The sequence below is a fragment of the Tachysurus fulvidraco genome, chromosome 7 (genome assembly GCF_022655615.1).
Source record: "Tachysurus fulvidraco isolate hzauxx_2018 chromosome 7, HZAU_PFXX_2.0, whole genome shotgun sequence".
Taxonomy (NCBI): Eukaryota; Metazoa; Chordata; class Actinopteri; order Siluriformes; family Bagridae; genus Tachysurus; species Tachysurus fulvidraco.
In genome coordinates, this window is record NC_062524.1 from 4,435,395 (window position 1) to 4,455,265 (window position 19,871).

Here is a 19,871-nt window from a genome sequence, read left to right on the forward strand (position 1 = left end):
GGGTTTGTGCGACGCGTCTTTTTTTTTTATTGACACTACGGCGAGACTGCATGTTTTATTAAGGTGGCGCCACTGAGATTAACCCCCCCTTCGTCACACACACCCCAAAAAACACTACTCATCATCATCATCATCATCCCTGTTAACTAAACTCTGTAGTATTTCATGAGAAATTCGGATCTTTTCAGTGATCCGACTCCGACAAAATAAGAATCGGTTCTTTCAAAGTAAAGCTCCGAAGCCGGCTAAACGAAACAAATCAAAAGTCGTTTAGGACTCCAAATGTTTTCAAATCGAGCCAAAGTTTCTGCCATCGATTAGACTATCGATTATATAAACTGTTCAGCACATTAGGCTACTTTTGAATCGTCACTGATTCCTGAAAAGAGTCGAATCCTTCGATTCCCTAACAGCTCACTTTCCAAAAGCAAAGAAAAAATAAAAGATAAGACTGCAGTATAGCTTGCAGTAAGCCATTTCGGACTCAAAAGGGTCAGCTTTTTTAAAACAAGTTATTTTTAATAAAAATGTAAAAAAAAAACAGCCAAAATGGTGGGTATAAGCCTATTGAGTGATATCTGGGAACCAATGTGTCGGCTCATACCGAAGAGTCGTTCATTTGAGTGATTCAGAGCACTCTTAAAATAGACAAATCTGAAATTGTAGAGCTGTTTTATACAATTTTAGAATGGAAAACAAACAGAAAACAAAGATTATAATGAAAAAAAACATTTTTTCAGATCTGATTTGAAAAAGCTAGTGCATCATACTGAGATGTCAGAAATGCTGTAAATGTAGATGTGTAGTGTGTGTGTGTGTGTGTGTGTGTGTGTGTGTGTGTGTGTGTGTGTGTGTGTGTGTGTGTTTTAAACAGCTACACCTCGTTTTTCAGCGTTCTTCAATCTGTCATCATTAGAACCACATCCAGGACGAGCACCACGTGGACTCCATCTTTATCCCTTAATGACTTCTTCCTCTTGATCTTTAACCTGGTTTAGAAATCCACTCCTAACCTGCACCCTTAAAACCCAGAGTGGAGGTCGAGGTCAGCTAAAGCCACCTTCCAGTGTCTCCAATTACAAAACATTCATTATTTACACAGGAGAAGCACATAGCTGACATTTCACTGTTTATTTCATTATACTGCATGCAGTCGCTGTGTCACATACGACTCTGAGCCATTCCTTCAGTCTCCTTTTACTAGTACTTAATGGTTTAAACCTTAATTATTCACGGAACTCTCTCGATTATTAAACACGAGCAAGGACACAGGAGGTTTCCTCTCAGGGACAGTTACACTTTCACTGCTTTGAATTTTTTTATCCAAACATTTTTTAACAGTACATTTATTCTGTTTTCTCCTTTTTATTTTTTTGACACACTTTAATGTTTCAGATCATCCAACAAATGTAAATATTAGTCTACGATAACAAAAGTAAACACAAAATGCAGTTTGAAGATTTTTATTATTTAAGGGAAAACAAAACCCAAACCTACATTGTCCTGTGTGAAAACGTGCTTGCTGAGCAAAAAAGAACACAAAGGCTCATCTCAGATTTGGCAGAAAACATCTTGATCCCCAAGACTTTTGGATATCCAATACTCTGTGGACTGACGAGACAAAGGTTGAACTTTTTGGAAGGTGTGTGTCCCATTACATCTGGTGTAAAAGTAACACTGTATTTCAGAAAAAGAACATCATACCAACAGTAAAATATGGTGGTGGTAGTGTGATGGTCTGGGGCTGTTTTGCTGCTTCAGGACCTGGAAGACTTGCTATGATAAATGGAACCATGAATTCTGCTGTCTACCAAAAAATCCTGAAGGAAGCTGAAGCGAACTTGGGTTCTGCAGCAGGACAATGATCCAAAACACACCAATGAATGGCTGAAGAAAACCAAAATGGAGACTTTGTCAAAGTCCTGACCTGAATCATATTGAGATGCTGTGACGTGACCTTAAAAATGCGGTTTATACTCGAAAACCCTCCAATGTGGCTAAATTACAACATTTCTACAAAGATGAGGGGACCAAAATTCCTCCACAGCGCTGCAACAGACTCATTGTAAGTTATCGCAAACGCTTGATTTGCAGTTATTGCTGATAAGGGTGGCACAAACAGTTATTAGGTTTAGGGGGGTAAACACTTTTTCACACAGGGTCAAGTGGGTTTGGATTTTGTTTTCCCTTAATTATAAAAAACTTGATTTAAAAACTGCATGTTTTGTTTACTCGTGTTATCTTTGACTAATATTTAATTTTAAGTGTTTGATGAGTTGAAACCTAAAAGTGTGACAAACATGCAAAAAAATTAAATCAGGAAGGGTGCCAACACTTTTTTACGTGTGTGTATATATATATATATATATAGATAGATAGATAGTATTTCTTTGTAAAGCACCGTTAACGTTAATTCATGTTTTTGAATGCCTTTTTGTTGAATAAAGCAGAAAAGACTTAAACTCGACCGGTTTATAATAAATCGATGATAAATTGTTTCATGGCATTTAAAGACCAAGCCATGACCAAATTGGTTTTGGAATACATCTGCACTCTTAGAAGGGTCTTTAAAGACTAGTAAATGTTAAAGTTTGGCAGAAGCTGATCATATTCTCAGTGATTCACTCCCTGAACGGTTCACTCACTGAATCTGTTATCTTCACAACACTGAAATGAGAATCAGCCTTTTTCTGGATCAAGGGTGTTGTTTAATCTGCAAATCACAGGTTTACATAAACACGCTCATTCTGAATCATCATGGCTTGTATGGCAACGGGTTCCACAAAAACAAAACGTCAGCCGGACACCAAACATAATCTACAACTAATGAAAGCGATTCAAAACAAACAAACGTTAACTAACGTTTCCCGTGAGAAGACAGTATAGTTTAGATGACAGTATAGTTTCTACAGTTCCTTAAAACGACTCCTGTTGTAATAAAACCATTGGCCAACACATAAAATGGAGTCTGCAAATTTACGACCGTTAACAACTGCATCGATAGAAGTCTTAGAGTCTATAGTCGTAGTCTCTCGGTGAAAAGGAACGATCTCCGTCACTTTGTTGCTGTAGGTGTGATTGTGGCATTCATTTCACCTGGACGATGTTTTTAGTCTGGTTCCTCAGCATGCTGATGTTTGCACTCGGATAATAATATAAAAAGGAAAATATTGACTCAGTGCAGTCTGTCAGATCTCTCTCTCTCCCCCAGTCTCTCTCTCCCAGTCTCTCTCTCTCATTCTCAGTCTCTCTCTCTCTGAGTCTCAGTCTCTCTCATTCTCAGTCTCTCTCATTCTCAGTCTCTCTCATTCTCAGTCTCTCTCAGTCTCAGTCTCTCTCAGTCTCAGTCTCTCTCAGTCTCAGTCTCTCTCAGTCTCAGTCTCTCTCAGTCTCAGTCTCTCTCAGTCTCAGTCTCTCTCTCTCTCTCAAACAGAACCATTACACAACACAACACAGCAGTTAGCCTAAGGCAAACTAACTTGTCATGATACCAGGATAACTGTTTAATTAAATATAAGACAGCCTAATGTCAGCTAGCTTTCTACTGACCGTGACTACTGGTTTTAAAAAAGGATTAGAATAATTAGTTTGAGGTTAGCGACCATTTCTGTTACATGTGAGCATGCTTTCTGGCATTTGAAGATACAAGCAGCTGTACTGAGCGACAAACACATAGATCAGGAGAGGTAAAGCCAGGTGCAAATCAAATGTAATCGATATTAATCATTATGCATACCCAACTATCTTGTGCATATATAACAGCTCTTAGTACACAGCAGGCTCTTTGGCTAATTCTGGATGTACACAAGCCTCAGTGCTGTACATCAGTCCAATCTGTGCATAATCCACTGCATCTCTGATACACAGCTTCAGTTTATTTCATTGTGCAGTGTTCTCTCTTAAATCGCCACTCGTCATGGCTTGCTAGGAGAACGTGTGGAAAACGCTCCGGATGTTTCGAGCATGGTTTTCCGGCGTGCAGTCTCCTTCGCCACGTTATGGTTCAACCTTCTCAAACGCTCCTGTAATGAAAAAAAGAGATAAGATTGGCCAAAAGGTGAATAAACGTGAAAGAGGAACCCAAGGGAAAAAAAAAAAAAAGGAAGTGGGTTTTTCTTCCAGTCTCACATCCTAGTCACTACAATTTCAACCCACTGTCAGCCAATCACATGAAAATGTTCTCTAACTACAGACGTAGCAGCATATTATGAAATGATACACAGCAGTAATAATCATACAGCTGTATGATCAGGCTGCACATCTGGTTGAACCATGTAAATGATGATGAATCTTTAACAAACTTAAATGATTTGACTCTCTGAAAAGAGTTTAACTTCCTTTGATGGTTTTTGAGAGGAAGTTGACATGGGCTTGCTAGAAACAGTATAAAATCAGAATCGGGTTTATTGGCCAAGTATGTTGACACACAAGGAATTTGGTTCCAGCTATTTGTGACTCTCAAAAGTACAGGCATAAATAACACTACACTATACAAACTATACAAGACAACGCAGACGATGAGATACAATATAGTGCTGCGTTATTAAATTAGTATCTGATATGGATATAAGCAATCAGGTCTGCGCTGAACTCAGTTTACGATGACCCATTAGTTCTTCAGGAGCTCTCGGTTGCACTATTATATACTGTCTTCCGTGTGATGAAGATTTTCACTGAGAAGAGGCTGACTCTGTGAGGATCCTGGGGCATCTAGAGATCTACCAGCTCCAGGTGGACTCTGTGATACTAAAGAGGAGATGCCAACTCCATGTGGTCTTTAAGGATCGACACAACATTTGTCGGACTGTATATTTATAATCACACCCTCCAGTGTCACCCAAATGAAGATGAGGTTCCCCTTCGAGTCTGGTTCCTCTCAAGGTTTCTTCCTTTACCATCTCCTTGCCACTGCTTCCTGAGTCACCTCAGACTTGCTCATTGGGGATAAATACAAACACATTTAAATATATCTAATATTGATCTTGAATTTTGGATTCTATTTATCTTTATATTATATTATTCTTTACATTAACCTTTTGTTCTATGTTTATGTTCTGTAAAGCTGCTTTAAGACAATGTCAATTGTAAAAAGCGCTATACACATACACTTGAATTGAAACTGTTGTAGAAAGGACATTATTTACATACACACTACTGCGGCTGTATATTGTACAAAAAAAGCACGATGTTGTTATTTGCACTCCCACACTTTATGTACGTAACCGAGCGTTCACATTCTATATTCGTATTTAATACTCATTCTGTCTATGTTGTATCTCTTCATCTGCATTGTCTTGTATAGTTTGTATAGTATAGTGTTATTTATGTCTGTACCTTTGAGAGTCACAAAGAGTTAAAACCAAATTCCTTGTGTGTGTCAACATACTTGGCCAATAAATCTGATTCTGATTCTCATATATATATACACACACGTCATGGCTTGAAGAGAGAGAAAAAACAAGGGGTTAGGGTCCAATAAATCTGATTCTGATTTACACACACACACACACACACACACACATATGCGTGTGTGTGTGTGTGTGTGTAAATCAGAATCAGATTTATTGGACTAAAACAACAGGTTAGAGTCCAATAAATCTGATTCTGATTTACACACAGCTTCTTTGAGACGATGGGAAATTGTTAAAAACACCATACAAATAAACTGAATTGAACTGAACCGAATCGAATCGAATAGAAACACACTGACTGACTTACTTGTGCATTCTGTAGGATGTTGTTGACCAAAACAACTCTGCGCCTGGCATTGAGCAGCTTCTTCACATAGGGATCCAAGTCCAGAGCGACTTTCTGGTGTTCGTTAATTCTACACAGCTCTGAAATCCAAAGAGTTACAGACGGATGAAATACACGTTTAATTACAGGTTTTAAATTCAGTCATTACGAACAACTCAGTCTGCAGTGTTTGTTATGAAGAAACTCACCAGTTGCCAAGTTGTCAATGTGCTCACGGAGCTCCACTTGACTCTCCCTGTGTGTATGCAAAATAAAAAACTTTTTACTACGTTGTTATCGGCGTCAGACATCAAATGAGGTATAAAACCCACACAATTAGCAAAAACTAGTGAACAAGTAAACAAAACACCATTCATGCTAACATGCTAACAAGCTAACAACGTCTTCACGGGTGTAGCTCCAAATCAACCCAAACAATGCACAGTATTTACCTGACCGCATGCACATGAAGATCGAGTTGCTGTACTGCAGGTTTTAACAAATCAAAAAGTCCTTCTGCGATGGCATCTTTTCCTGATGGAGTTTCTACCACCGCGAGCGCCGCCATATTTCCTGCGTCTTGTTGCTTGTCTACGAAATCTCGCGACATCTCACGTATCTCGCGACTTTCTCACAAATCTCGCGAGATTCCACTGACATTTCGACAATTCGAATCACTTGTTATTTATGTGAGGAAAAATAAGATCACTTTGTACATTTCATCGTAATGTAAATCACAAACAACGCGTTGAACATACGCTAAACGCTTTATTTATTTATTTTATTTTTTATTTATTGCTCTTTTAAGGTTGCCGAAGAGGACGTAAATGATGTCTCAACTGTCCAATAAGAACTCGTTATGATTTCAGCAGCTAGCCAATCACACCATAGAAAGCTATAAAGTGGGTGGGTTTTAGCCTCCATTTCCCAGTGTCGCAGCTGTTAGCACCATTTTGTGATGAACCAGCAGAGGGGACCGATAGCACGGTGTAGTTAGATGTACAGGTAGCTAATCGCCAGTTTCCTCGAGAATTTAAATAATTAAGGGTCTTAATTGATATAAAAAAGAGGGGCTTTTTATATAAATACGACTTTACTGAACGTTTGATCAGCTAGCTTTTAGAGATCAGCTGAGTCAGTTAGCTTAGCATAGGTTAGCTTAGCTTGCGCGTGATCCAAGCAGCTCCTAAAGCTGCGGCAGATTAAATATTAAATCCACAGATTCTCGAAGTAAGTAAACTCTTCTTTTACAGATAATTACATTTAAACGTGTTAGTGATTACAAATGTTATCTTTTAAATGAAATAAATCATATAACACAAGCTGTAAAACTAGTTAGCTAGTTAATAGTTGGTATTTTTTTTTTTTATTTTAAAATGGCCGCCCGGCTTAGATTTAAGCATTTAAAGGTGTACAATAGCAAAGGCTTGACTTTATTGTAGTAAACTATTTAGAGTGTTCACACCTTTTCTCACACCCTGTGCAGTGCTCATGTCTAAGGAGAGATACAAGATTCATTTCTAGTGTCTGAATCCTCCTTGAGAATATGTGTAACTTATTTACTTATTGGTGATTATTCATTTCTATGTTTATAATGTTTCCCTGCAGGCAAGTTGTCAAGTGTGAGAAGAAAATGAGTTCCCCCTCTACTCAAAAAGTCGTGCTGAAAAGCACCACCAAGGTGTCGCTGAACGAGCGGTGAGGCTCCACGCATCCTGACAGCACTATCTCAAGCCCAGGGGGAGAAAAAAAAACACTCATGCAGAGATACTTAAGGCACGGTGCAGGAAGCCATGCTCTTTGGAGGTCAATGAGGGGAGAAACCAGAGCAGAACAGGCATGGACGCCAGGCTGCTCGCGGAGTGTGCACTGCTCACGCAACATGGCAGACGACAGTACGCTCCGAACAGGAGGTTTGACGATGGGCTTTGTGTCACGTCGGCCATCTTGCATAAGCAGTGCACACCCTGAGGTGAGAGGGGGTGTGTAATCATGGTGAGGTAAGCTTCCTGCAGAAGAACCTCCTCAATCATGGCAGAGATGAGATTTAACAAAAGGTGCCATATTTCTTGCCCTCTCTCACACAAGCTCTCTCACTTAGATCACTTCTGATGTCCTTTCCTCTTCATCATTCTCCTCTTTTTCTTCTGTCACTACTTTTTTCTTTCATGCAAGGTGCTCAGCCCGTGCCTGGACGTGACCCGCTCCCATCATCCCCTTCCCTTGTTTACCTCGTGAGCCTTTCGTGGCAAAAAAAAGGGTCAGAGGTCACGGTCCAGACTGTAAGTGGCTGAGTTGCCGGACACCCCTCTTAAGTCCTGGGCCGCCTTCCGTCTCATGTTGTAGTGAGGTGGAGACGGTGGCCTGTAAGTGGCAATGACTCTGAGAATCCTCTTTTGTCCTTTCATCCTTTTCCTCGCCCTCTCTTCCTCTTCCTCTTTCTCTCTCCTTTCTTCCCCCTCACTTTTAGACGTTCACAGGCTTTTTGTTTGTTTAAAATGTTGGGGTGTCACCAGACTGTACAGAGAGAGAGTGTGTAATGAAGAAAGCGTGCCTAATAACAGGCCTTCAGTGAATTGCTGCAGGTTCCCCTGCGGCTGCGTCCATGGTGTGTGAAGTGATTTGATTTGGAAACCTCCTTTCCTCGTATCCCCCTCTCCTCTTTCTTTCTCTCTCTCTCTCTCTCTCTCTCTCCCTCTCTTTGCTCTCCGCTCCTTTCGGTTGTGTCCCACAAGCTTCACAAACATGATGAAGAACAAGCAGCCGACTGCCGTTAGCATCCGGGCGACCATGCAGCAGCAGCACATGGCCAGCGCGAGGAACCGGCGTCTCGCCCAGCAGATGGAGAACAGGCCGTCAGTGCAGGCAGCACTGCAGCACAAACAGGTAGGGGATGAGTGAGAACGAGGGACAAGAAGAAGAAAGGATTAAAGGCCAGTGGCAGCTTGGTGGTGCTGATTCTTAAACACGTGTGTGTGTGTGGAGCTCTTTCATTCTCAGTGCTGGATGAGTTATGAGAAGTTTGTACATTTAAACACACTCTGTACGATAACACAGCCTTGTCTCTAAGGTCCTAAGGACTGCAGGCTGTAGGTTGATTGATAGCAAGATTTATTTTGACTCGGCTGTGTTGGAACGTCAGCTTTAATTTCAGTGTTTGTTTAAAGAGTGAAGGTTTAAGTAGTGCAGGCTCCAGAGACAATCACACACAAGTCTAGTATACACACCCAGGGACAAGAACATCCGAGTTCTTAATACAAATCAGTTTTTATTGCAGTTTTCTGTTTAATTTATTTTACTTCTATACGCTCACTACATATATACATATAAATGTACAAAGGTCCAGAGCTAGTGAGTTCAGAGGAGTGGTGAACACTCATGAATCATATGGTTCCTTTTGCTTTCTAATTGTCTTCATGCAACTTTGGTTCCTTTCCTCATCTCTACAGAGCCTGAAGCAGCGACTTGGGAAGAGCAACATTCAGGCACGTCTGGGTCGTCCCATCGGCCCGCTTATGCGGGGAGGCCTTGGGGGTCGTGGCTTCGGTGTGGCGGGAATGCGAGGGGCTACACGAGGGCTCAGAGGACGGGGACGAGGAGGTGCCATGAGAGGAGCACTGGCTCTTAGAGGTGTGGTGAATTCTCCACAGCACGAGTTCTAATTAAACTGGGGTGTGGTGATGTAATCGGGAGATCTCCAACTTAAACAACAGAAAATATGATACAGACTCAGCCCTGGCTGCTGCAGACGTACGGCACGTTGAAAAGTGTGTGCGTGTGTTCAGGTCAGCTGAAGGGCCGAGGTGGTCCAGGGCGTCCAGGTATACGTAGGGGAATGCGTCAGCGAGGAGGAGCCATGGGTCGAGGAGCTGCTCTGATTGGCCGAGGAGCAGCGCGTGGAGGAGCTGGACCACGAGGTGAGTTACAGGACTTTATTTATTTGGATATGATTTTGTGGACAAGTGATTTATCCACAGCAACATTTACACAAAATGTGCTATTTAAAAATCCAGGGAGTTAAAAAAAATTGTATTTAATGATCACAAGTTTGTGTAAGTTTACACAAAGAAGTGGAGTTCACAAGTGGCGCTTGTAAATATCGTCTTCAAGACTATAGGAACAGTAAAAGTCGTGTCCACTTAGACGTCACATCAGAGCCAGAACATCGCGATCTGCCAGGTTTCCAAGACAAAATGTAGCGAGGTTGCACAGACTGATGAGCTCTGTTTCTGCTTAAAACCTTATTCTGTGGGACGAAAACTCGCTGTACATTCATACATTTTAGTAATGTGGAAAATTCAGAACATTTTAAGTTTTTTTTTTTTTTTTTTTTTTTTTCTCCTTCTTTCCAGCGCATTTCTAAGTGTTTGAGTTCAGACACTAACTGAAATAAGAGAGCTGTTCGTATTCTCTAGGATTATAGTTTAGTAAACAAGTGTTTGACAATCACCGAACAGATCCTGTGTGCTTTGTGTGTGCTGCAGTGACTAGACTGCATTAATGGAAGATAAACAGAAGTCTCTGTGCTGTTTTATCATTTTTGCGTTTTCAGCTCTCTGAGCTTTCCCTTTCCACCACCAATCAGTGCAACACCAGTTTTGTGGGTGTATAAAGTATAAAACGCTGTAATACTGAATAGACTGAAAGTCTGATAAGTGACGTGCAGAGTTTAATGCTATTGTACATGGTGAACTTCAAGATGTGATTTTCTTCCAGGTCGCGGAGGTCTGCGCGGTCGTGGCGGTTTCCTTGGAAGAGGTCGTGGTCGAGGTAGAGGCAGGGGAGCAGGACGTCCCTCTGTCACCAGGGAACAGCTAGACAATCAGCTGGATGCTTACATGTCCAAAACCAAGGGACATCTAGACGCAGAGCTGGATGCGTACATGGCCCAAGCTGACCCAGAGAGCATGGAGTGATCTGTGAATGTATACACCGATATCTTGTCAACTAGGCATATAGTTACAGGCATTTATTTCCTGAACGTCCATTTTAATCAAAAATGCTATTTACACTGAACTTGCTATAGTGATGAGATATGTGGTGAGATCTGGATGTTCTGCCAGATGTTAAGCTCCTTAGACTTATTTACTGATTAGAGCAAAAAAGGAGCACCTTTTACACAGCATAGGCTCATTGAGAGTTCACACAGTGCCAATAGAAATGCTGGAAAGTGGACATCGAGCTTTGCCCCTGAAGTGGACCTTCACAAAACAGACTTTTTCCCCTGCGAGTTTTATTGAAGCTGGACCTGATGTTATTATTAATATTGGTCTATTCTGAAACCTAATCAGATTTGTTCTGGCACACGCTGTTCCTGGTTACACTGTGCTACAAACATTTTTCCCCTTTGTCTCATTTTATTGTTTTTTTTTTTTTTTTTTTTTTTTTTTTTTTTTTTTTTATGGTTTTGAAATCGGTTCATGTTATGACTGCAATTGTTTGTGTTTAAAAAAAAAAAAATCCACTACAAAACACCTTGGTCTATTGTAGTTTAACAACCATTTTTACTTTGTCTTAATAAATATTGGCCTTGATGGACAACAAACTTTGTGTTTGATTGTAAATGCGAAGCATTTGTCGTCATTTAAGGAAGTTTTGTATTCGAAGTTTAAACTATTTCAGCTTTTGTTTCACCTGTGCAGGGTTTGTTTTTAGGATGTGGCTGAACATTGTCCATATTATCTGTTGTGTGTTTATGATGAGGTACAAATGTGTGCCTAAACTTTTGGGTTACAAAGAAAATACTTGTAAGGATAACAGCAGTAAGCTAAGTAAAAAGTTCTGTCTGATATACTGGATAAAATACTTTATTTTTTAAATAAATAAATAAAAAATAACCCACTTGTAACGTGTTTGTCCATAACAACGTGTCAATGTTGGGGCCGCTCGTCTTTCACCGTTGCTAGGCAACAGAGAAATCGCTAATATGCTAATTTACCTGGAGCTAAATGTAGGTCGCAGCGCAAAACACAAGAAGTATGTGATATTTCTCTCGGATTTGTTGCCAAATGACTTCGGAACATGTCGGTGCGACTAAAAATCGATATAATAGCCATATAACAATAAAGCTGGGTCGAGTTACGTCATTGTTGCGTCACGACTTAGCTGTCAAAACACTTCCGGAATGGTGAACACCAAAAAGGTGTGAATTCTTAAAAAAATCTAATTACAATTAAACGAATCCGATCAATTTCGTCATTTCATATCTCACAATGTTGTTATTAATTATAAAACGATCTTGTCGTGCGGAAATGACGTAAGGTTTCCATAGCAACAAGACGCAGGTCAGCTGCAGAGGGTGTTCACGAGCCGCAGGTGGAAGCAGTGAGAAAGTGAGGAGAACGTTTTTAACATTTTATCTTTATCTTTACTTACACAAAATAATAATATTGGAGGTAAATGTTTACATTATTTGTGCGTCTTGTTGCCTGCTGGACCTCAGCTTTAGTACAGAAGTTGTTCAGCAATGCTGGAAGCCATTCAAGTTACTGGTGAGATTCCTGGTTGTTTATTATTATTATTATTGTTGTTGTTGTTGTTGTTGCTGTTGCTGTTGCTGTTGTTATTAATAATAATGTTAATAATAACAACAGCAACAACAATAATAATAATAATAATCCGACCTATCTACAGAGCATTCTACACTGCTGTAGTGTAGAAACTGATATCTACATATTCGGTAGATTTCAATCCGAATCTAAATTATTTTTATATCTTACATAAAATCTATAATAAAATATGTCTCACTGTTGATATTATGAAGTAGTATTCTTAGGAGCTGGTAGTGTCAGTGCTTTGTAACAGCCAGAAAGGACTTTACACTTTATTATGCTATGCTGGATTTGTTTGTTTGTTTGTTTCCCTATAAGTACATTGTAATTTTTTTAAATATTATTGTATTGCATAATAAAATTCACACTTCTTGTCCATGCAAATACAAATGATCGGAGAGACAGACAACTACTATTGTTTTCCTTTTTACTGTCTAAAGAAGATTAAAAGAAATATTTTATTTTAAAATCATATTGTTTAAATTGTGCATTACATTCGATAATTAGATCAATTTAAATCACCATACTGTCAAAAGTAATATATGGTTACATTTAATGTCCGATCGGTTCACATCCCAGAGCTTTGTTAGGGTAATCGGTTGTGATGATGAAGCCGTACCTTTCCAGCTCATTGCTCTTGTTAAAAACTCTCTGCTGTTGTGATTCAATGCCTCGGGTGCCTGTGTGTACTCCCACTGTTCAAAATAATCAGGATCATTTTAATGAAACGTGACACAGTGCATCCTCAGAGCTCGCCCACTCCAGGCATCGAGGTCATTTTACAGTGATTTGATTCACAAAGACAAATAAATGTATTTATCTACAGAGCATCTCAAGTAACTAAGGCAGCAGGACGGGTCAGATAAGACGTGGAAAACTGGCTGTGGTTTTGTCATGCTGTAACTTAATCTCACGTGGATTTATCACTGAAAATATTTCACTGACAAGCTTCTTAAAAAGATTCTCTAGGACTGTATTCTTTACAATAGGTTTTGTTTTGTTCTGTTCATACTGATTTCATTTGTTGTAGTTATGAAGAGGCAAATGGGACATGAATGGGACACAAAGAGCAGAAGAAGAGAGGCAATTGAAAAATTTTGTATCTCTTCCTGGATACAGGATTAATGCTCTGGTGTATGAAACATATATTTAAACATATATTAGACGTCTTTCCTTGCCAGCACATAGACCACGCCTCCTTTAACTGAGCTACACCTTTATCACTGTGACTGAGAGCACAGAGGCCACGCCTCCTTTACTGAGCCACACCTTTATCACTGTGACTGACAGCTCAGAGGCCACGCCTCCTTTACTGAGCCACACCTTTATCACTGTGACTGACAGCTCAGAGGTCACGCCTCCTTTACTGAGCCACACATTTATCACTGTGACTGACAGCTCAGAGGTCACGCCTCCTTTACTGAGCCACACCTTTATCACTGTGACTGACAGCTAAGAGGTCACGCCTCCTTTACTGAGCCACACCTTTATCACTGTGACTGACAGCTAAGAGGTCACGCCTCCTTTACTGAGCCACACCTTTATCACTGTGACTGACAGCTCAGAGGTCATGCCTCCTTTACTGAGCCACACCTTTATCACTGTGACTGACAGCTGAGGTCACGCCTCCTTTACTGAGCCACACATTTATCACTGTGACTGACAGCTCAGAGGTCACGCCTCCTTTACTGAGCCACACCTTTATCACTGTGACTGACAGCTGAGAGGCCACGCCTCCTTTACTGAGCCACACCTTTATCACTGTGACTGACAGCTGAGAGGCCACGCCTCCTTTACTGAGCCACACCTTTATCACTGCGACTGACAGCTGAGAGGCCACGCCTCCTTTACTGAGCCACACCTTTATCACTGCGACTGACAGCTGAGAGGCCACGCCTCCTTTACTGAGCCACACCTTTATCACTGCGACTGACAGCTGAGAGGCCACGCCTCCTTTACTGAGCCACACCTTTATCACTGCGACTGACAGCTGAGAGGCCACGCCACATGATGTTAGACAAGCTGTTGCACTGATTGGTGGTTATTTTCTTGTCTACATCACATGTTTACATTTCTCTTTAGAGCATCTCCACTGGGCTGAGAAGGACATGGCTAAAAAGTGTGTACTGAGAGTCATGGAGAAGCCTGTAAGCCAGGTGTATGTGGAATGCTGGTCTTCCAGTGTCCTAAAGAACCCGTTCTCCAGTAGCTTTGTCTTCCCCCAGAAAGAGGAAGAGACAGAGGGCAGGAGGCTCAAGCACTCCCCTTACAGACAGTATAAAAGAGCACAGCACATCGTCTCCACATCTTCCCACCGAGACGCGATGCCTCTTATGCTGATCGGCTCAGGAAATCAGAGCTACGGAGAAATCAGCCAATCACAGCTTTTCCATTGTTCTTTGGCAGGGAACAATATAAGCATCATTGGCAGCCCAGTCTGCCTGTCTCCTCGTCCTAGTAGCGAGCTCAGCAGAGCTTCTCAATCTCGTGTCAGACTCCCACAGCTGGCTAAAGGCAGTAAAGATGGAGAAAACGCCACAAAAAAGCTTTGCATACTCGCTGCCATTAAACCTTCCAATGTGGAAAGTGAGAAAGCCAAGTTCTTCAACTCAGATTTCAGGTATAACCCACAGTTTGAGTACAGCAACCCAGCATCACCACAGGTTCTGGAAAAACACAGCAAAGCTTCTGACCGCTTCCTTACACAGGTAACAGTCCATTTCTGATGCCAGGCAAAACACACAAAACCTAGTTCTCACACTTTTACTATTTAACCCCTGATAATATTCCTCCTTCCATCATCTTTCTTTGTCATCAAATCCATTCTTTTACATTTCATAATCATCACAAACACGAGCGAATGTTGTAGGATCTAATGATAAGAATGAATAAGAATTAACATCCTTGTAACACCCTAAATACCATTATTTTCTTGTAGATCTGTTCTTTCTTTCTCTCCTTCTAGTTATTTCACTCTTTTTATGTCACTTTCCATTTAACATAAGATTTGCGTCAGCATTCAACAGACGGCGGTTGTCTTTAGCGTCCTTGCGGACTCTCTGCTTCTCTGCCACTCGTGTCAGATTCCTTCTATCACGTCTATATGACGAGTTTCTGTTGTTCCTACAGGCTGTGCGCATTATGGAGGTGGCTCTGCACAAGTACGGAAGTTACGAGAAGTTTGAACAGGCCACCGGAGGAAGCTTGCTGACCAAGGGCCGAATCTGGGCTCACGTCAAGAAGTACATGGAGAAGGAAGGCTGTGTGGGAGAGGTTTGTGCATCAAAACATTTATCATTAGATTTAAAATCAGATTAGAGTTTAATGTGTAGTATGGTACAGTACAGCATGTGAATGTGTGTGTGTGTGTGTAGATAGTGGTGCACCTGACCAATGACCTGCTCTCCAAAGCCTCCATGACTGTGGTGAACGGCAGACCGACTCTCACCATCAACATCTCCATGGCCAGGGAGCAGTGGCTCGAGGGCATGCTGAGACATGAGATCGGTGTGTGTGTGTGGAAAGCATTCTGTAGATCATTAACGCTTTTATGTCCAACTTTTTATCTGAGGTGTGCTTATCTCTCTCCTGCTGTCACTCAGGTACACACTATTTCCGCAGCATCAATAACAGCCAGCAGCCGTGGAGCAGAGGAGAAGCTCGGAAGAAGCTCGGTCTGAAGCCGGTAAACCCCACAGAGGAAGGCCTGGCCAGCATCCACAGCGTGCTGTTCCGCAGAGACCCTCGGCTGTGGCGTGCTGCTCTGCTGTACTACACTGTCCACCAGGCGGCGCACATGTCCTTCACGCAGCTCTTCCACGAGCTCGGGCACTTCGTCCACGATCCCGGCACACGCTGGGACTACTGCGTACGAGCCAAACGTGGCCAGACCGACACATCACAACCTGGTAATACTAACACTATACAACATTTAACAGACACAATATAATACATAAAAACGATAATATGCCATTTTCTGTCCATCTGCTCAGGCTGTTTTAATAAGGACCAGGTTTACCTGGATGGCATCCTGAAGCTCCTCAGACACAGAGAGAAGATTAACTTCCAGCTCCTCACGGCACTCGGGAAGGTCAGATGTGACTTCTACAGTGATGTTTATTGCACTTTCATTTGTTCTCCAGTAAAACTAATTGTTTATTGAATTACAGTTTAATAAAAGCACAGCTAAGCTTTTAAAGACTGCTGATGTAATGGAAAGAGCCGATGCTGGCAAAACATTGTGCATTAAGCTTTATGACTTCTAACATAAATTAACGTATAGATTACGAGGTTTACAACCTACAAGATTAATGCAAGTTATCACAAGTCTAAATAGTGCATGTACTGTAAATAACGAAGCTATTCGACCAGAAATTTGGTTAAAAGTCTCCTTGAGTTGTTTATCTTGATTCAAACCAACAGAAAATGTATTTAAATAGATCAGATATCATCACACGGTACCGATCTTTATCTATCCATTGTTATGTACATGTTGAGTTTCTATAGTTTTCTGTTATCATGTACATTATAACAGCTGTAAGCAGCTATTCCATCACTGGCCTGTTTTCTCTCTCTTTTTTTTTTGTAAATAAGACAGAAAATGAGGCTTGTCATGTAAATGATTCACTATATAGTCCATGTGTCTGTTGTTACTCACATCCTTTACTTATTTATGCTAATAACAAGGACACAGCTGAAATTCTTTATGACCTACAACTTTTAAAGCTATCTCTCATTCAGCAAGTCTTTTATTGTGTATATATAATTTAAAGCAGTTTGTATTGGGGTGTATAAGTGTAAAGATGTCTTATGGGGACATTAAGCCGTTACGTATTTAACGCACACGAGCACGCCCGTTCTGCAGGTGTCTTACGAGGATGTGGAGCGCCTGAGGAGCCTGGCTGTGATGGAGAACGTGCGAATCCCACACTTCCTACAGGATCAGGAATGTTACACCGAGCAGCTCCAGAAGATCATGACGGTCAACCAGCTGACTGATGAAGAACTCCAAGGGCTCATCTGAACATGCCAGGAGACCCCTGTGACCTCTGATTGGACCCCACACTGACCTGGACTGATCATTCTTAAAAAAAAAAAAAAAAAAAAATCTGTGCGCTTGTCTGACCAACCCTGCCTCTCTAGCCCAGCCTACGAGTGATGCTCATTATACCCAAGTGTCCTTTTTAACCCATTCATAGAAAGTGTACGTTTCTCAAAATGTTACGTTAAAGTTAAAGCAAGTCGGCTCGTCAGTATGTACAGAAACACAACCCCAGAGCCACCTACCTGCTGTGATTTTTTTTTAAGATCCAACCTTCTTAGAAGAAATATATACCTGCCAATGTGCCACTCTGCTCATGCCAGTTTGCGGCTGTGTCCCAAACTACAGGATACATCTACTGTATACAGCCATTTCAGAAACATCCCAAAATATCGTCTAGTCAGACCTCGTTTTCCAATATTTTCCCTCGTCTCTGTCCTCTTTAATACGGTTCATGGATCACAATACACAGATTCTCAATTTTCTAGTTATACGTCAAGATCTTTTGTTGCCAGCATCAGTGTTTGAGATACATCATGTATTCCTCACATACTGGATTTATCTTTTATTTTATACATTGTTTTTTGTAGATGTTAATTTTTGTGACTTCTTTAAGTATCAGACATGATGACTTGTACATTAATACGTTTCTAGGGTTTTGTGTGTGTGTGTGTGTGTGGTATTTGGCATGAAGACGTATCTTGCTGTCCGGCAGCTTCCTTCATACCGATTATTATCCTACAAGAGTTTTTACCTCAGATACGTGAGGAACGTGTGTTTATGGACGACGTGTTCAAATCCTAATAAATTTACCTACTTAGTTCTCAACAATGTCACTTTTTTTTATTCTCCCTGATAGACTTAATGTCTAATGTCTAAACATGTTTGGTACAGATGGCATGCTACAGTGTGGTGGAAAAAAAACAAGGCTTGACGTGAGAGGAAACATTCCTCTTTTTTTCCCTTTACTTTTTTTATGAAAAAAAAAAAAAATCATAGTAAATCATCCTTTGAACCATTTGTCATTTTATTTTTACATAAGATGGCTGTACACTCCTATGGCTATAACATTAGTCCACTGGCTAGCTAGCTTGCTAACAAACTAGCTGAATAACATGGGGTTAAATTTTAAAGCCTTTTAGTATAAGATTGTGAGAGATTTTAGAGGATTTTTTTCCCCCTAGACCAATTTTTATGACGTGACTTTAAAAAAAAAAAGAAAGAAAAGATAAAAAATAAAATAAAATAATAATAATAAATGCTAACAAGGCCTTTTCCCTGAGGTCATTAATATGAGAGAACCCACATACTTCACACACGTCAGCAAAATTTAGGTAAAACTGTCATTTAAAATTCATGTTTAAAAATGAATACGGTCTGTTCGAGTTCTTTAGAAGCTACTGTTCATATCAGCGCTCACAGTTTCACTGCTGGTGTCACAAACCAGCACATGAGTTCAGACGCACTTCAATAATTCACCGCTTCAACTTTTCCCATAGTGTGTAGTTTTACAGCCTGCAACTCATATCAGTTTAATGGAGACAATAAGTCATGAATCTACACAAACTATCCCGTAACGTCGGAGTCTATAAATCAAAACATCAATATATAATATATGTGATTTGCAAAATGAGTGACGAGTAATTCAAAAAAAAATCAAAAGCTGTTATTGCATTAGGATTCACCCAATGATGTGAAACCCTTAAGGGAGAAATAGCATAATTAGTCCATCAGTGTACAATTACAGTGGTACTGATGTTAATATAAGTGCAATATAAAAGCCTCAGGGTTTGTAGGAGATCAGACCTAACAAACAACATCATAAAACCTCATAGAGAATCGAATAGCATCATAAAGCCCAACCATCAAAACAAGTCCAGGTGTCCAGTGTTCAGGATAAAGGGCAGGGTTTATAGGTATCTAGTTAAAAAAATCCCTACATTTTAAAATCTAAAAATCATCAATTATGGCTCATCATATGGCAAATCCATTATTTGAAAAACTATCATCCATCCATCCATCCATCCATCGTGTGGAAAAAGAGACCAGTCCATACAGTAAGTGACCAAGCTCTAGATGATGATCACCATGATTCTGCTTTCACAATATTATTTTTTTTACACAATTTTATAGAACACATTTAGCTCTGGCGCTTCACATGCTCGGATTATTCACATCATCAGCTTAGTGACCTGAACTAAATCCTGTGATTTGATGTGTCATGTTTTAAATGTAAAACCTCATGAAGGCACTAGTTAATAATGACTGTGAAAACACAAAGAACTCTTTATCTTAAGTGACTGATTGTGATTTATGCTGAATTTGTTTCTGAACTTGTAAATGTTGAGCAGTGCTTAGTGGAAGTGTGCGAGGAAGTGAGAGAAGAAGGCGTGGCCTCTGTGCTGTCAGTCTGAGAGAAGGAGGCGTGGCCTCTGTGCTGTCAGTCTGAGAGGAGGAGGCGTGGCCTCTGTGCAAGGAGGCATGGCCTCTGTGCTGTCAGTCTGAGAGAAGGAGGCGTGGCCTCTGTGCTGTCAGTCTGAGAG

General features: G+C 40.7%; 3 protein-coding genes across 7 annotated transcripts; 2 read left to right on the forward strand and 1 right to left on the reverse strand.

The window, feature by feature from the left end:
* Positions 1-2,685: 2,685 nt before the first annotated feature.
* Positions 2,686-6,375, reverse strand: snapin (SNAP associated protein). The gene is made up of 4 exons (XM_027177868.2): positions 6,189-6,375; positions 5,946-5,992; positions 5,719-5,837; positions 2,686-4,022 (listed from the first exon to the last, which is right to left on the reverse strand). The coding sequence occupies exons 1-4, from the start codon at positions 6,344-6,346 to the stop codon at positions 3,915-3,917; spliced, it is 432 nt and encodes a 143-aa protein (XP_027033669.2). The 5' UTR covers positions 6,347-6,375; the 3' UTR covers positions 2,686-3,914.
* A 282-nt stretch (positions 6,376-6,657) lies between these two features.
* chtopa (chromatin target of PRMT1a) lies at positions 6,658-11,281 on the forward strand. 2 transcript variants are annotated; one of them, XM_027177866.2, is made up of 6 exons: positions 6,658-6,966; positions 7,345-7,434; positions 8,472-8,622; positions 9,186-9,366; positions 9,522-9,653; positions 10,453-11,281. In XM_027177866.2, the coding sequence occupies exons 2-6, from the start codon at positions 7,370-7,372 to the stop codon at positions 10,650-10,652; spliced, it is 729 nt and encodes a 242-aa protein (XP_027033667.1). In that variant the 5' UTR covers positions 6,658-6,966; positions 7,345-7,369; the 3' UTR covers positions 10,653-11,281. The 2 variants fall into 2 exon arrangements, with proteins under 2 accessions (XP_027033667.1, XP_027033666.1); XM_027177865.2 differs by having other exon boundaries at positions 6,705-6,741.
* Positions 11,282-11,707: 426 nt separating this feature from the next.
* Positions 11,708-18,580, forward strand: kiaa0895 (KIAA0895 ortholog). Of its 4 annotated transcripts, XM_047815782.1 has the most exons (9): positions 11,708-12,068; positions 12,179-12,227; positions 13,318-13,370; positions 14,370-14,995; positions 15,417-15,560; positions 15,662-15,794; positions 15,890-16,195; positions 16,280-16,377; positions 17,152-18,580. In XM_047815782.1, exons 3-9 carry the CDS (start codon positions 13,343-13,345, stop codon positions 17,308-17,310), a joined length of 1,494 nt encoding a protein of 497 aa, XP_047671738.1. In that variant the 5' UTR covers positions 11,708-12,068; positions 12,179-12,227; positions 13,318-13,342; the 3' UTR covers positions 17,311-18,580. The 4 variants fall into 4 exon arrangements, with proteins under 4 accessions (XP_047671738.1, XP_047671739.1, XP_047671740.1 ...); XM_047815783.1 differs by lacking the exon at positions 13,318-13,370 and having other exon boundaries at positions 11,858-12,068; XM_047815784.1 differs by lacking the exons at positions 12,179-12,227; positions 13,318-13,370 and having other exon boundaries at positions 11,882-12,068.
* Positions 18,581-19,871: the final 1,291 nt, after the last annotated feature.